Source organism: Typha latifolia, chromosome 12, assembly GCF_019914945.1.
Source record: "Typha latifolia isolate L0001 chromosome 12, TyphaL0001v2, whole genome shotgun sequence".
Classification (NCBI taxonomy): domain Eukaryota; kingdom Viridiplantae; phylum Streptophyta; class Magnoliopsida; order Poales; family Typhaceae; genus Typha; species Typha latifolia.
Genome location: NC_133097.1, coordinates 2,043,742 through 2,062,125, shown reverse-complemented (window position 1 = coordinate 2,062,125; position 18,384 = coordinate 2,043,742). Strand labels below are relative to the sequence as shown.

At 40.1% G+C, this 18,384-nt stretch overlaps 1 protein-coding gene across 1 annotated transcript; it reads right to left on the bottom strand.

Annotated features, from left to right (window-relative positions):
- Positions 1-2,814: 2,814 nt before the first annotated feature.
- On the bottom strand, positions 2,815-3,378 carry LOC140798918 (uncharacterized). The gene has a single exon (XM_073153007.1). It carries the CDS (start codon positions 3,376-3,378, stop codon positions 2,815-2,817), a length of 564 nt encoding a protein of 187 aa, XP_073009108.1.
- Positions 3,379-18,384: the final 15,006 nt, after the last annotated feature.

The following is an 18,384-nucleotide window of genomic DNA, read 5'->3' as shown; positions in this document are numbered from 1 at the left end:
TAGTTATCCGTCACCCTTCGACAATTGCCATAATATTGGATATTAATCGATTTACCCCATTCTGACTTTCCTTCACACTTTTATTTTTAATTTTTCACCTCGCCCTCGAATTTACGTTTAACTAAAATTACTAGATCTGTAACTCGTGAGGCTACCAGCAAAATTTTCATAATTTTTTTATGTCTAGATCAATCAAGATCTGATACGTAACATTGGTATCAAAGCTGACATTCCTTAGATGATGGTTAACATGAAATCGAGGAAGAAGCAACCATGGAGGATCAAGAGCTCATCTATGTTCTTATGGGGCATTCTCAGCACCACCACCAGCCCATCGTCGACGATGAGCCATCGACGTGGGCGAAGGCGATATTTAAGAATGAGCTAGTCCAAACCACCACTATAACCCCTCCTTCTACTGTAGTGGAGACCCCTCTAACCCTACAGACCCTCCTAGCCACCATAGCCATGCCAGGGCCACTTGCAATAGTGGCTTCAGGGTCATCTTCCCCACATGCGGTGGAAGCTAGGGTCGAAAACTCCAACTTTCCACCGGTGACGATCAAGGTGATCTTGACCCAAACCGTCATGTCTACTCACTTCCTCAGACCAGTCGCACATGAGACAAGGTCATCGTTCATGCCGGCACTAGCCGGAAGACCATCGACAAAGGCGATTATAGTTGTAGTAAACCAGCGGCAGGTGGCTGCAGGGCTGGTGCTTCCCCGACCATCAACTGCCACGATTGGCTTTCTCAGGCTGACTACTAGCTAATGGTGCCACTGCAGCCACCAACGAGCATTGGGTCATTGAACCCGATAGCCACTGCCATAGGAAGCTACCCATATGTTGGGATGGCTTCACTGAGGCTTCCTGCCGTCGTTGCTCCCACACAATGGTGCCATGGGCCCCATTCGCAACTGTCAGGGCCGGTGGAAGCCGATGATGCACTGTGGCTACCGCTGCATCAAATCAAACTTGAGCTTGATTTTGGCCTTCCACCACCGCTTGCCGTCGCGATGACTCCTTAGATGGTGACTATCGCTAGCCACCTACCCTGCCCAGCAGCCATCAAGGCTACAGGTACTTGTGGCAACACCCCTAGGTCGAAATCCTATCTTAGCTCTAGGGTTAAGTTTAAGGCAAGCGTATGGAGGAGATAAAGTGCGCAAACTCTAAGGCAGGCGAAAATTTTGCAAACCGGTTCAACCACCTCATGCGAACCAATTTGGAACATATGTGCATGACTCCAAGCTCGAGTATGAGCTTAAGGATGTCTGGTGGAACAATCCGGTGGGCCCGTGCCATTGGACTGAGACAAACATACTTGCAGCCTAGGCACAAAGGTATCAGTCGATAGAGCGGACTCGACCACTTGAGTTTTGGCACGATTTCGCTAATGTAATTTGTGTTCGATTTTGTCTAACTTAGTGAGAATTTTCAAGTCATGTTGACTTAAGCTGACTCAGTCAACAACAGATCAACCTTATTGGGAGGAGTTCAAACGAATCTGCAACCAAGACAACCACTAGTCAAACTCAGTCCTAAAAAATAACTTCATCAGTGGGCTAGGCCTAATATTCAAGCTAAGGTCAAGACCCTAAGGACCACTACTTAATTCTAATGATGCATTTTTATTGGTGGTTCTGATGGAGTCCAAGTTGGATTTACTAAATCAGATTAGCAAGGAGAAGCGAAGAAAGAGCCTAAGCCCATGACCCACTAGAGATTGTACCTACCTTGACCCAATCCGTGCGGACGGCTTAGCGTAACCGCCAACAGATCTCGTGCCACTTTACACCCAATGACTTGGAGGAGCGTAAAAAGTAAGGCTTATGTGTTTAGTATAATGACCATTTTACCCTCGATCATAAATGCAAGCGCCAACTAGCCCATGTCATAATCTTAGGTTGTCTTGAAGAGGATGAACCTGAGTCATCTGATTGGCATAATAAGTTGTACGAGTAAAAGGATGTGAGGGACTAGTCACCTTGAGGACAAGGTGTTGAAAGCATGATAGATTGTTACAAACTGACCATGTGGGTTAAGTCAATCGAGTTAGTCAAGCCAAGTCAAGTCAAGTCAAGTTAATTAGTTAGATTTGTTTATTATTTTGAATTTTAAATAAAATAGATAATTCACATCTTGATTTGATCCACTAGGAGCGATCATGTGTTGATTATTATCATGGAATGATCTTAAATTTAGCTAATTTATTATTATTGTCTTTATTTTATTATGGTAGCATTTAAATTATTTTTATTTTTAGAGTAGATCATAGCCCTAGATCCTTTCAAAGTACCCAATCCTTAGCCACCATCTTCAATCACGAGCTATTCTACTATACGACTATCCACCACCATCCTTAGCCGTCACTACCCTTCGACGACTATCACAACATCGGATATTTATTAACCTGCCTCATTTTAACCTTTCTTCAATTTTTATTTTTATCTTTTCACCTCGATTTTAGATTTACGTAAAACTAAAACTATTATATCTATAACTCATGAGATTACTATGACAAAAATTTATATAATTTTTTACGTCCAAATCGATTTAGATACCGATCTGGTACGTAACATCACCTTACGTCAAATTCAGGCAGCTAATTGACGTCAAAGAAGTTTGAATTTAGTAGGCATGATTAAATAAATTAAAACTATTCTTATTCTTTGTTACCAAGTGACTCAATGTAAATTTTTACATACTAAAACATGCATGTTGACAATTAGGATCTCTTCATGCCATGCATATAATATATAATCTAAGCTTATTCTCCCGGTAAGAACAAGAAGCAAAATTATTTTAGATTCAATATATCCTTTTTCCCCGAGGCGATGGCGATGTGATCCTGAATACGTGCTCCTCACCGGTTTCTTCGTCCACCTGAACTATCCATTGGCTCCTCTTTCTCCCCGCCGGCACCCGGCACACCATCAGCCCGCCGCCTATCGGTAAATACTCCGCCCTCATCTTGGCGCCGCTCGATTGCAGGCTGAATGCATTATAACCTACCACGAGACCGCCACAAGCCTGGACCGCCCCGGCGTGGGCCACCTTAAACATTTGCTCGTACTCACCCATCTCGCAGTCGACGATCACAAAATCGGCGCCGGAATATTCGCTCCTCAGAAGTTCTCTCGCATTCCCGACGACGAGCTCTACGTTCTCGGCCTCCGGGCCAAGGAATTCAACTGAAGATTGCAGCTCGTCGGCCCCGCGAACGATGCAGACGGCGCGACCGGCGGTTTGGTTTGCCGCGGCGATGATGGCTAGGGTAACTGGACCGGCGGTCTCGCTGCATGCTTCTACCATGAGGCGAGCGCCGCTCCCGGCTGCCAGGGCCGAGACGAATTCGGCGACGTCGGGCTCCATGAGCTTGTTTCCCTGCACAGTGCTAGATTAGGAAGGCCAGAGTTGTAAAATGATAGATATGATGAAGGATTGCCATGGGCGGTGGTTTAGCTTACCAGCTTTAGTGTTCGGAGGTAGGCTTTGGTAGCATCTTCTACGGACCAAGCCATGTCTTTCTCTTCATGTGCTGTTTCTTTACTTGCCTTCAGTTTTATGAAGTATATAACGACATTTGAGAGGATTACCGTAATTTACTTTATGATAGACAGCCATGAATACGTACTTAATTTGTCTCTTTAATTACTTATTTTAAATCTTTGAAGTGAGAGTTGTAACAAGTTCGTAAGTGAAGTTTTTACTATCAAAATGAAAGCTGGAGCAACCGATATAAATATATTTTCCAACTAAGATTGTAAACTTTTATGTATACATTTGTCTATAAATTATAAATTAACAAAATTGAACTAACTCATTCATCTCATATTATTATATAGGTACTACGTTTTCTTTTAAAGGAACATAATATTTTTTTATAATACACCTAAGTTTGGTTTTTTTTAAGAGAAGTGAAAATTTAATCGATAGTTGAACCAAAGCCGCTAAGGTTCTGAGCACTATCCTATTGTCATTGAAATTAGTTATATTAGAAACTAAATATAAAAAATAGCTATATTGGATTAAGTTATAGGAAGGATTTTTCCATTCTGACTTGGATATTTGGATATAATGTTCAATTTCATTTATTTCATGCATTTTATCAAATAAATTCAAAAATACTATCATGTGGTGGGTTAAAGAATTTTAGATAGGTCGTACTTAATTAAACTTTGGGTGATCTCGATGCTACTATCTCTCTCTTAGTACTAGAGAACAATGCCTTGAAATTTCTAGTTTGACTAGTTCATGTGTAGCTTGACCCCATCTTACAAAATATTCATATGATGTATTAGCTCTTGATGCTCCTCGACAGGCAGAAGAATAAATTGGGGAAATCTCCAAGATTATGTTGCATTGCATGAAACAATCCGACAAGACTTTTCTGTTAGCTAATTAATTAACCATGCATGGGAGGCAATTCATCCACTAGGCGATTCATGACCAAATTATTGCAGCACTAGAATAGAACTCAAAATTTAGTGATGATCATTAGACCTATAGTTTCAAGCATTACTACAAAACAAACAATCAACAACATTAGTAAATGCCACTGAATGGATCTTTTAACGCAGCTAAATTTTTACCAGCATTTAGTTAGAATAGTTGCCTATACATGTATCTCTAAAAGATCAAAGGCATTTTCAACTATGATGGTAATTATTTATTTTCAGTGGCATTGATAATATCATTGAAGATGGTAGTATTATCGATATTTATTAATATTATTGGTTATGAAATCTTTCATGAGCATCAATTAAAACAAAAAAAAGTGCAGATGATAAAAAATGATTTGACCGCATATAGCAACTCATCTAATAAATATGAAACAAATAGTCTATTAAGTAAGCATCTACCAATATCCTAAAGAAGACTTTGAGCCCATTTATATATATATGTGTGTGTACAGACCAAATTGCTACCCCTTATATGAATTGGAGTATTTTGGGCATAGTCTTCATTGCTAGTTGTTAATTAATATTCTCTTGCTCGATTGCTCCCTAACTTGTCCCTGTCCAAGAATCTAGCCACACATGCTGTGAGTCCAAGTTGATCAAAATATGGCTCAAGGATTTCAACATTGAAGCCAAAGAAAGAGACAATACTAATAATAAGGATAGAAGATTTGAGCAGATGGAGCATTGCAAGATTGTGACAAGGTATGGGCTAGTGGGGATTTTAATTAGATTCATGCATCTAACTCTTAAAAATGGATTTGATACCCTTTGCAGGTTTGCTTAATGAGGTAAAAAAATATTGACAAGATTGTCCTATATTTTAGAGTTAATTACATTTTGACCCCCTTCAACTTTCACTTTGTATCACTTTCATCTCCTCAAGAAATACACCATGTAAATTATCTAATTGCATCGCTAAACCCCTCCATCAGTATTTTATTAAATTTTTTGATAGAATTCCTTTTATATATTTCCATTTTCTCCTTTAGTAGTCTCTATAGCAACTTCTCTAAATTGATCTTCTCTAATTACTTCAAAATCCACTTATAAGACGAGAGGGAAAAAGAAAGCAAGGGTATTTTTATGTACCAAATTGGTTAGCTAATTTTTTATCATCTTTTCTAACAAAATTTGTTATAGAGGAGGCTTAGTGATACAATTAAATAATTTAGGGGTATATATATCTACTCTTTTTTTTTTAGGAAATGAAAATGATGCAGAATGATAATTAAGGGGGTCAAAATGTAATTAATCTTATATTTTATAACACATGCTCAAGGAAATATGTAGAGCATGATTTAGAGCAGTGAAATAATGGTAGGATTAGAACCTACAATTTTGCCCTGTTCTTATATTGCAGCTGAGAGAGACATGACAATACCATATCAAATCTTATGTTGAATTAACACTCACCACCTAACAACAAGGCAAGCAAGGAAAGAAATCCATCGAATTTTCTGACCACCATGCATGAGTCCACTATAAAGAACTGTCCACCCCACTAGGAGCATGGAGATTAATTCAAGTTTCTTGTCATATACAAAGGCAACAAATCTGTATGCATAGTTTGATCAAGAGGGACACTTTCCTGCAAACCTAACAAATCTATTCTAACTTAGACTTCCATCCATGCATGTGAGACTAGCATCTTTATGGAGGCAGGGTTTTAATGGAAATCTTTGGGCCCATAATTTTGTTCAGAAAGGGCTTTAATGCTACTGTTTCCTTGGGCACAGAAGAAACAGGGAGCAATAAATTAATAGCAAGGAAAACTATTCCCAAAATATTGCAATCTTGAAAACTGTGCCCAAGACATTCCAATTTGAGCTACTAATGGTGAGTTTTTGTCCAAACTAAGCTTCTTAACGAAAACTTACCCACGAAACATTGATACCCAAGAAATCACTTTTGTATATGTCAGTTTTCTTTAGAAAGAGAAAGTCCCTGGACACAAATTTTCTTGTTTTCTTTTAAGAAAAGAGAAATTTAATAAACTAACATCCACGAGTACAAAAAGCTCTATTAGTATCAGAGTCAAAAAAATTGGAGATGCTAAAAAAAAAATCCTCATCCCAGATACATCCATATCATAACAAACTATCCTAAGTCAATAAGTAGCATGATTATTTTCTCAAAAAATATGATTAACTTTACAATATTTGAAATTATGAGTTAGGTTAATAATATCATCGACTAAGGACTCCACAATCCAAGATGGCACGTCTATTCACTATGTGCACTAGAATTTGTGAATCTAACTCAAGAATGTTAGTGATTCCTTAGTTCAAGAGACTCAACAATGTTTATTTGACCGGCATGGCTTCCGCATACAATGCTGAGCTATAGGAGCCGCATCAAACCCTTCCTAACTCTAACTGGCCCTTAAAAGAACCATAGGCATTAACCTTACACCAATCTAGTGGTGGAGGTTCCCACCGAATTAGAGTGCTAGAGGAGGCGAGTTTCATGTGACTAACGAAAATATTATGAACATAATCATTAGCAAGGATTAGAGCTCAGGTCCAAACCTTTTCTAAGTCTTCGCTGATATCATTGTAAACCACATTATAACGGTATTTTTAGAGTTGCCAAAGAAGGACAACGAGCTAACTACATTGATCCCAGCTATCCCAAAAGTAAAAAGACACCGAAAGCCGGGCCTTAGCAAAAGCCCATAAGGTATTGGCAACCCTACAGAGAAGGAACAAATGAGGAATGCTTTCGCTAGTGAGCGAACACACTAGACGTGTGTTGTTGAATACAACCTAATGCCATGGATGAAGTTTTTGGTTGGTAGGTTTCCGCAATAGAGTTTTCAAAGAAGATTTTAATTTTAGGAGGGATACTTAGGACCCAAATGTCCTTCAACCTTTCTAGAAGTAACTAGGATCACTCAGGTTATGGAGGTACCCATAGACTGACTTGGAAGTCGAAATACCTGAGGGATGCTGCCTCTAGATCCAAAGACCATTTCTATCACGCATAGAGATATTGATATCCAGAATATTTTAAGCCAACGAAGGCCCAAAATATAGATTGATGAGCTCAAAATCCCATCGAAAATCAAATATTAGTGATATGACTTGGGTTCGACCAAGCCGTCTCGAATATTAGATTCTATTTTCTATTTTTATGCCTTTGCTTATTTGCACTTTAGCCATTGTATTTCCTTTATTTGCTTATGTTGCATTTGTGATGTCGGTTGGGTTAGCCAAGTACACTAGACTGAGAGAGGGAGGAGAGTGTTTCCACCAGAGGAAGAAGAGAAATGGCCATCCAAGGAGGAACTGTTTGCCTCAACTTTCTGCAATTTAATGAAGGCAATCTGCTCGATTGGGTCTATCGAGCGGAATAATTTTTCGAGTACCAGTGAACACCTAATGCACAAAAGCTGTTATTGGCGTCATTCCACCTAGAAGAGACTGTCATCCATTAGTACCAAGCAACGAGTCAAGCTCATTCCTACTGTACGTGGAAAGAATTCGTTGACACCACCTGCATTCAGTTTGGACCTTTCGGATACGAAGACTTCCAAGCAGCCCTTACCAAGTTAACCCATAAACTATGCTGAGGAGGTACCAAGATGAGTTTGAATGTGTGAGCAATCGAGTACGGGGCAGAATAGATTTCCAACTCAAAAGCACGTTTATTAACAGCCTTCGGGGATATACAAGCCGAGGTAAAGGCAGCTCAACCAGCCACTGAAAAACCCCTAGACACAAGTATGTATCTAAATACTAGGCAATGATATCACTTGTTCGCTTAAGTAAAAGTCCGTAGAAATATTAAGAACGAAAGCAGAGATGAACGCCAATATTTTAACGTGGAAAAACCCAAACGGAAAAAAACCATGGATCCAAACTCGGATCAAAACCAATCACTAGAATAGTAGTAGTTACAAGACTAACTCACAAAACAACCCGTCAATCCAAATGACTTTGTTCCTCTCAGTCTTGCTCGCTAGAACCCACGATTCACTGCTTCTCATGATTAAAGTCCAACCTCAGTAACCCTCGAGATTGATCTTTCGTCTAGATAACCTTTAAGACGAAAGATTAACTTTTTAATGATGAGTGGAACCTTGTTAGTTGAAGAACCGATGTAGCCTCAAGAAGTCTCCTTCAATAATGCTTCTTCCACCACCTTAGAGATAGGGCATCATAATCCTTATATATGATCTCCAAGATAGAGCCAAATTGAAGTCTTAACCGTACTCACGAAAGTCCAAATTTTATCAAACTTCGTTGGTGCGTTCGAACGCGGTCCGGGTGCGCTCGAACGACATGACTTGATCTCAGGTGCGTTCGAACGGGCCCGAGTGCGTTCGAACGCGACAACATGAATTCTTCAGGTTGCGTTCGAATGCGTTTGTGAATGCAGCTCTCAGTCTGTGTGAACGTAGTACCCGCGTTCGAACGCGTTTGTGAACGCGGCTCTCTGTCTGTGTGAACGCAGATTCTGCGTTTGAACGCGTTTGTGAACGCGGTGTGAACTCAACGGCTTTTCTCTAATAATCTTGCAATTCTTTAAACTAGAGATATTCTAGACTTGTGTAAAGCTCATTTACATGAGAAAATACACTTGGAATATTTTATACATAATTGCCAACAAATAAAAACTTAACAATCTCCCCCTTTGGCAATTTGTGACAAAACACCTAGGTTACAAGATATTACAAAGACTTCAAATTGAGCAATCAACAAGTCTAGAATATTTTGCACATCAATCCCTACAAATAAACATATACCAATCCAAGATCAAGTGAAAATAACTTGAAATGAATAAACAATCCAAACACAAGTTATCAATGGAGCATAAGTTCAAAAGTAATTAAATAGACAGAAAGTTAAGTTCACAATTCCTCCAAGCAAAGTTATAAGCAAGATTAGAAAGACAGAAAGATTCTAATAAACTCCCCTTACCACCATGCTCCCCCTACACACCTAGACACCTAGACACTCTCCCCCTTTTTGACACAAATGCCAAAGATTAGGAACTCGGAGGAAACTGACGATGAAGAATCGTCAACACAGAGTCAAGTACAGTCCCCTAACGAGCTTGTTCAGCTCGTAAATCATTCACTACCGAATGGAGATCCTACACTTGAGTACTAAGCTGATCGAAACAGTCCAAGTACTGTGGTAACTCCCCCTCACAGTGAGATGTGTCACCGTCAGAGCTATCATCAGAACTATCGAGGTGCGATGAGCGAGCAGCAGCGGAAGAGGACGGCTTGAGAGGAGACGACTGGTCGTGAGCTTGACTCCGCTTAAGAGTAATCCGATCCAACGGTTTGTGCGAAGTAAGAGAAGGTTCTGAAGCATCCACACGCACCCCACTCTGAGTGCACAAGTTTGTAATAAAGATGCCAAACGGTAAACCCTCACGAGGTGCTTTTTTCTGTGCAGTTGTGAGTATTGAATCATAGATCACCGCAGCCAAATCAACCGAGACTCCAGATAACATTGCATGAAGAAGGAATGCACGATCCAGACTAATACTTGAACGTCGAGTCTTGGGGGTGACATTGTACAGACAAAACAGGTGAAGCATGCGAGCCACGAACGTCAGCTTCGCATGCGGCATCATGTTCCCCTTCCAACGTTCCCTTTGATCCAGTACAGTGCCAGCATATTCATCAACATCTGGAAGTGGAGCAGACGTTGGATACTGGAACTCATCATCAGGAAGACGAAGTTCAGCGCAAATAACATCTGAGTCCAAGTATACAGACACCCCACGAACAGTAGAACGTATACAACGGTCTAAGACCGTGGCATTACTAAAAAATTCCCGAACAACTTCCACATAAGCAGTCCCGCTCATCCCACACACCGATAACCATCCTTGCTCAGTAAATATCTATTCTATCCCCAAAGAAGAAAAATCATAAATGACCATGGGTCGTTCACAGATAACAGGACGGGTGCCAAAATTATGTTTGTAACGCCACGCAGTCGTAGATGACGAAAACTTGGGAGCCGAAGTAGGTGAGGAAGGCGGCCTAGGTTTCTTAGAAACTGTAGTTTTTCTAGGCATTCTCGCAAAAGTAAAGAAAAACTAAGAAATTCGGCCGAAAGATGCTAGATCCGGAGGAGAACTACCCTTTAAAAGGGTTTGTGGTGAGAAATTTGATTAAAAATACTAAGATCTTGAAGATTTGAGAGGGAGAAAATAAAGGGTTTCTAGGGTTTGGAAGATGGAAGATGAAAACCCTTGGGTTCGGACGCAATATATAAAGAATCCTCGAGTGCGTTCGAACGCACTAGTCTGCGCGTTCGAACTCGCCAGTCACCGCGTTCGAACTCAAAAATTTGCGTTCGAATGCCCTTTTTTTTAAAAGTAAAAAATGTAAGAAAAAAATCAAAAAATCTTTTTGGAGATGCACCTCTAAAAATTCAAAATAGATTCAAGACATAGAATATGACAATCGAATGAAATAAGTCATACACAGATCAATTAAATCATCAAAAGCATATTATAATTAATTCTAATGCATCACTCAAAATTAAATTAATCTTGATTGATCATAACAATATACATATGCAAGGTGAGCATAGATAACATGAAACATTCTTCTTAAATAAACTTTCCTATTTAAACAATGATACAACACAGTAGTCAAACTGACTTAGTATTTAAATTTGCACTATTCGACTTATTCTCCATAACCGAACATGAATTTTTCCTGTATTAATTTTTTTTATACATAAACCATATAGGTGCAATGATGGCTTTCACACATGAGTAGGTAGCCCTTTTCTTGTAGTACATATCAAACAATATGCAAGAAGATATTCACAAACATCAAAAAAATTTATTTAATTTGCAAGCAATATATTGAGTCAAACTGGACTCTAAACAAGATGACTTTCACACAAACTCATTGTAGCCCTTTTCATTGATTTTTTATGAACACATTTGTGGTGACTAAGTATGAGGTCAGACTGTGCAAATCAACATCAATAGTGAGCTATTTAAAAAAAAATTTATGATGTCATGCTCACTCAAGAATATACACATGTTATGAGTGCATTAAATTTAGTTTAATTATCAGAGAAGTCGAGAGAGTAAACAAATCAGAAATGATACAATATACTGCAAGATGACAGAATTGACTATCATAACTCATAATCAAGAGAAAAATCATATTTATATATCAAGAGTATATTATTGAATCTAGGGGTGCAACAAAATTTTTTTATGACAAAAACTCTTGACAAATCTGAAACTAAAACCAAAGAAAAGTTTAGAGTAAAGAAAACCTAAAAAGAAATGAAAAGAAATAATAAAAAAGAAACACGCAAACCAAACAAAAAAAAATCAATCCAAAGCACAAATCCCTAAGGAAGTACGAAGATACTCAAATCTTTGTAAATCCAAAGGTTTCGTAAATACATCACTCAACTGTTTCTCCGTCTCAACATGTTCTAGTGCTATTGTTTTGTCTTCAACTAACTCGCGTATAAAATGATGTCGGATATCAATATGCTTTGTACGCGAGTGTTGAACAGGATTTTTCGATATATTAATAGCACTCATGTTGTCACAATAAAGCACCATAGTATCTTGTTCAATGTCGTAATCTTTGTCCATCTGTTTTATCCATAGTAACTAAGAACAACAACTTCCCGCTGCAATGTACTCGGCCTCCATAGTAGATAAAGATATCGAGTTTTGTTTCTTACTGTGCCAAGCAACCAGATTGTTTTCAATATAAAAGCATCCACTTGAGATACTTTTTCTATCATCACATGAACCTGCCCAATCAGAATCCGAGTATCCAGATATGATAGCACCCAAGTCATACGTAAACTAGATACCTAAGTCAACTATGCCACCGACATATTCTATAATTCGTTTCACAGCAAACAAATGTGTCTCCTTAGGTTCAGACTGAAACCTAGCACACACACCGACACTAAATGCAATGTCTGGTCTACTAGTAGTTAAGTACAAAAGACTACCAATCATGCTCCTATACAGTGTCTGATCAACACTTTTTCCTGAAAAATCCTTACCTAGTTTGGTAGTTGTACTCATAGGAGTTCTAGCATGTTTTGCATTTTCTAAACCGAATTTAGTCACAAGATCCTTAGCATACTTGGTTTGAGCGATAAATATCCCTCTTTCCAACTGAGTAATTTGAAGTCCCAAAAAGAACTTCAACTCACCCATCATGCTCATCTCAAAATGACTATGCATAAGATCTGCAAACTCCTTAGCTAATGATCGACTAGTTGCCCCGAAGACAATGTCATCCACATATATTTGTGTCACAACTAAACTCTTGTTTGACCGTCTAATGAACAATGTCTTGTCCACTCCCCCTCGAGTGAACCCCGCATCCACTAAAAAAGTGGTCAACTTCTCATACCAAGCTCTTGGAGCTTGTCTTAGTCCGTAGATGGCCTTTTTCAGTTTAAACACATGAGAAGGAAATTTTTGATCTTCGAACCCTTTCGGTTGTTCCACATAAACATCTTCATTCAGAGTACCATTCAAGAAAGCACTTTTCACATCCATTTGAAATAATTTAAATTTTAAGTGACAAGCAATAGCACGAAGTATACGAATAGATTCTAATCTAGCAATAGGAGCAAATGTCTCATCAAAATATATACCGCTGAGTATATCCCTGTGCTACGAGTCTAGCTTTATTTCGAACTATATTGCCATGTTCATCACTTTTATTCTTGTAAATCCATTTTGTTCCAATAACGTTCACATTCTTAGGTCTAGGAACTAAATGTCAAACATCATTCCTAGAAAATTGCTCTAATTCCTCATGCATAGCATTAACCCAAGAATCGTCTAACAATGCTTCCTTCACATTTTTAGGTTCAAAAGAAGATGTATAACAAGTAAATGATACCTCACTTTGGATTTGTCGTCTTGTCTTAATTGGTTCATTCACGTCTCCGATCACTTATGACAGTGGATGATTTGATTTCACTCTGGCAGATGGTTCCGGTACGTTGTAGTCATCTTTGTTAATTTCAACTTTGTCATCTTCCTGATTCTCAATTTCCAGATCAAGCTCCTTTCCTATTTCTTCGTCATATGTATCTGCAGAAATAGAAATAGGAGTAGCTTCAGTTAAATCAGTCATGAATTTATTTATCATAATATTAGCAGATTCCATAACAGTAGAAGTGTCAAGATTAAATACTCTATAGGCTCTACTATTATTCGAATACCCCAAGAAGATGCCTTCGCTACTTCTAGTGTCAAATTTAGTCAAATATTCTCGACCACGCAAGATATAACATTTACTACCAAAAACTCGAAAATATTTAACACTAGGTTTCTTACCTTTCTAGATTTAACACTACATCCTGTCATGTTCGGAGCATCTCATACACCTTCGTGAAGTGCTGCAAATTTTGAAGAACAATTGGCTTAAGGTCAAGAAATCTAAATGCTTATGGGGCCAACCAAGAGTAGGTTACCTTTCTCATATTATTTCACACAAGGGAGTGGAGGCAGACCCATCAAAAATGTGAAGCATGTGCAATGACCAATACCGAAGACGTCGAGAGAATTGCGGGAATTTCTCAGTTTGATAGGCTACTACCATAGCTTCGTGGCAAATTATGGTAAGATTGCAATTCCTTTGACATCATTACTAAAGAAAGGAGAGTTCAAATGGTCTGAACAAGTGACAAAGGCCTTCGAGGAGCCCAAGGTAGCAATGACAGTAGTGTCGGTTTTAGCGCTACTCAAATCTTTTGTGGTGGAGTGCGATGCGTTGGGTGCTAAAATTGGTGTTGTCCTCATGCAAGAAGGGAGGCCCATCACTTACATGAGCAAGGCCTTATTGGAGAAGGCCCAACTGATGTCCACCTATGAGTAAGAGATGTTTGCTATCATCCACATCGTCACAAAATGGAGCCCATATTTGATTAGGCGGCAAAATGTTGTGCGCGAAAACTAGAGGAGCCTACCATATTTCCTCAGTCAATCGATACATACACCGACACAACAAATATGGGTGAAAAAATTGCTAAGGTATGACTATGAGTTGGTGTATAAGAAAGGAACCAATCGGGTCACCGATGCCATATCGCGTGGTAACCTGAGTTGGCTAAATTGGCTTCAATTTTGATTTTGATTTTCCCCTTTCTTTCAAAGATCAGAGCAGCCTATCTAGAAGATCTAGAGATTGTGGACCCATGAGCAAGATAGAGAAGGAACTAGCAAGCTTTCCTAGACTAGAGATGAAGGACGGGCTAGTCCTAGATTGGGATCAGGTGTGCATACCGACCAAGCCCAAGTTGCGGGTCTCCTTGATCCGTTACTTCCATGACACACTTATGACAGACCATGAAGGGACATTTAGGACCTATAAGAGGCTGACCAAAAATTGTATTTGGGTTGGGGTGAAAAAAGAGGTGCATACTTATGTCCAAGCTTGTGAAGTGTGTCAACACAGCAAGGCGAATTCGACCAAACTAGCGAGGCTTTTGCAACCATTACCCATTCTAGATTAGATCTGGGAGGATGTGGCGATGGACTTCATTGAAGGACTATCACAGGTCAGAGAACACTCTATTATGATGGTTATGGTCAACCGATTGACGAAGAAGACACTTTTTAGCCCTATCACACATTTACACCACCAAGAAAGTCACTGAAATTTTTGTGAAGGACGTGGCCCGATTGCATGGAATGCCTAGATCTATTATTTTAGATTGTGATCCAATCTTTATGAGTTACTTTTGGCAAGAATATGTTACGATTCGACCACTTGAGTTAGTTGGTTAACTTTACCTTATTATTTTGAATTTCAAATAAATCGAATAATTTGCATGTAAATCCAATTTGCCAGGATATTTACTCCTATAAATAGGAGTAGACATGTGTTGATATTACCATTGAATGAACCTAAGTTTAGCCAAATTATTCTTTTGTCTTCATGTTTTATTGTAGCTATTAGATCGTCTTTATCTTTGTAGGAGTAGATCATAGCTGTAAAAGTATTTCGATCTTTCAAACCCTAGCCATCTTCCTCCACCAGCAACCACCCTACTTTATAACCATCCACCACCTCCGACAACCACTACAACTTCATATATTTACCGTTTTGCTCGGTTCTAACCTTTCTGTACCATTTTAGTTATAGCTTTTCATATAGACGTCTCGTTAATGTGAAACTAAATCCATTAGAATCCTATCTCGTGAGGCTACCACCATCAAAATTTTCACAATTTTCTTACGTCTGGATCAGTGTAGATCTGGTTAGATGATTAACACGTGACCCAAGAAGAACGAGGAGGGATCAACTATGGAGGACCAGGAACTCATCTCCATTCTTGTGGGGGTTTTCTCGATGCCATCGCTACCACTAGCAACTGTTGGCGATGAGCCACTCGCGTGGGCAAAGGCATTGATAGAGTCCGTCGATTCATTGAGAGAATCATTAAAGGAGAACTCGAAAGAGATCCAAATCGCCATGAAGGACTCGATCCAGGCCTTAGTGGCAATTCTCCTAGACCAGCACAGCCATCTAGTGACACCAGCATCATCGACCACAATGAGAACTGACTCCCACGGCGAGAATAATTCAAGCCGTGGGGCAGGGGACGGGCTAGCCCAAACCATGGCCTCGACCCCTCCTCCAGCAACGGGGGAGGTCCCCTAACCACTATAGTCTCAAAACACAGCTGCAGTGATGCTGGAGCAGCCAACCAAGACAGGTTTTAAGTCATCTTCCCCGCTTATGGTCGAAGCTAGGACCAAAAATTGCAGCTTTTCACCAACGGCGATCCAGCCTCCATCAGCATCGATCTCAACATCCGGCACCTTTCTCGGACCACCCGAACCCTAGCCTAGCCCACCATTCAGCGGGCACCAGTTGAAAGATCGCCGACGATGGCGGTTTACACTACACAGCAAACCTGCGACTAGTGGCCGTGAGTAGCGCTCCCACGACCATCGGCGACCACAACTAGCTTCCTTGAGCCGACTAGCTTCCATGAACCAGTTTGGAACCTATGAACATGACCGCATGTACGAGGATGAGCCTGAGGATGAATGGTGGAACAACCCGATGGGCCCGCACCATCAAACTAAGCCGAACACGCACACAGTCAACTATAGTATGAGCCTATCAAGAGGAGTTCGAGCGCTAACTAGTCTAACTCAGCCCTGAAGAGTACTATCATTAGTGGGCTTAGGATTGACATTCAAGCTGGGGTCAAGGCTTTGATTACTTTTGATGAGGCCTTCTCTTTAGCTATTTTGATAGAGTTCAAGTTGGATCTGTTGAACTAGATCCGCAAGGAGGAGAGAAGAAAGACGACCCAAGTCCACAGCCCACGACCCACTAGAGACTACATCTATCCTGACTCAACCTAACCGCTAGATGATCTCGCACTGCTTTGTGTTCTAATGGATTTAGTAAAGGCTTGTGTTTTTACTATGATGACCAATTTACCCCCAACCATAAATGCAAGTACCAGCTAGGCCACATCATGTTCTTAGGCGGACTCGAGGAGGATGAACCTAAGTCCACTGATTGGCATGACAAGCTATACGTGTACAAGGAAGTGAGAGATTAGTCACCTCAAGGATAAGGTTTTCGGAAGTGTAATGGATTGTTACGATCCAACCACGTGGGTTCGGTTGGTCAAGTCAGTTGAGTCGAGTCGAGTCAACTTGACTTAGTTAGTTAGCTTTATCTTATTATTTTGAATTTTAAATAAATTAGATAATCTTCATATGGATCCGATCTGCTAGGATTTTTACTCCTATAAATAGGAGTGGATATGCGTTGATAATTATCATTGAATGAATCTGAGTTTAGCCAAATTATTCTTTTTGTCTTTATTTTTTAGATCACATTTATCTTTGTAGGAGTAGATCATAGCCATAGAAGCATTCTGATCTTTCAAACCCTAGCCATCTTTCTCTACCAACAACCACCTTACATTACGACCGTCCACTACCACCTAGCAGTTCGCCACCTCTAACGACTAGCCCCAACATTGAATATTTAATGTTTTGCCATGTTCCAACATTTCTCTATTATTTTAATTATATCTTTTCATCTAGACATCCGATTAATGTGAAACCAAATCAATTAGAACCCATCTTGTGAGGCTACTACCACCTAAATTTTCACAAATTTTTTACTTCTGGATCGGTCCGAATCTGGTTCATAACATATTTCAAGCTGCAAGGAACTAAATTCAAGATGAGCTCAGGCAATGGTTGGATCACCACCAAGCCAATCCTATGCACCAATTTCTCATCCATGAAGTTATGCATGCTGCCCGACTCAATTAGGAACTCAACTTGGTGCTTCTTGATCAAACCCATTATCTGCTTGATTGACTCAAGTGCTTCTCGACCAAACACAGGGTTCGAGGTGTGCGCAAGCACGAATAAGCATGTAGGCTCAACTTGATGTGCACCTCCTCCTCGTGGTTCATAGCCTCAATGTCCGAGGACTCCTCATCACCCCATGGCTCAAGTCCTCATCCTCGTCTCCCTTGAGGAACATGACAAATGCGGGTTGTTTCTCGCACTTGTGGCCCGAGGTGAACTTCTCATCATAGTAGAAGCACAACCCCTTGGCCCTTTTCTGTTTGATCTATGCTGGGATGAGCCATCAAGAGATGCTCCTCTGTTGCCCTAGGTGGTAGGGGCTTGCCTTCTCACAACTGAATGGATGTGACCCAAGTCATGGCTGCCGCTCAAGAACCCCTCCACTCCATGGTTGTCCAAGGTACCTTTGAGCTTCTTCGTTGCTCCTTGACCTTCTCCTCCATCATGGTCGTCGTTGGAGAAGGCCTCCAATAAGGTCCTAGGCTACATGTCTTTCACCTCCGCATGAATGTCAGCATGAGTGCACTGAAGGTGCTATAGAGGGCTGAGTTGGATCAGCCCGTTACGCGGTTACAGACCCGCT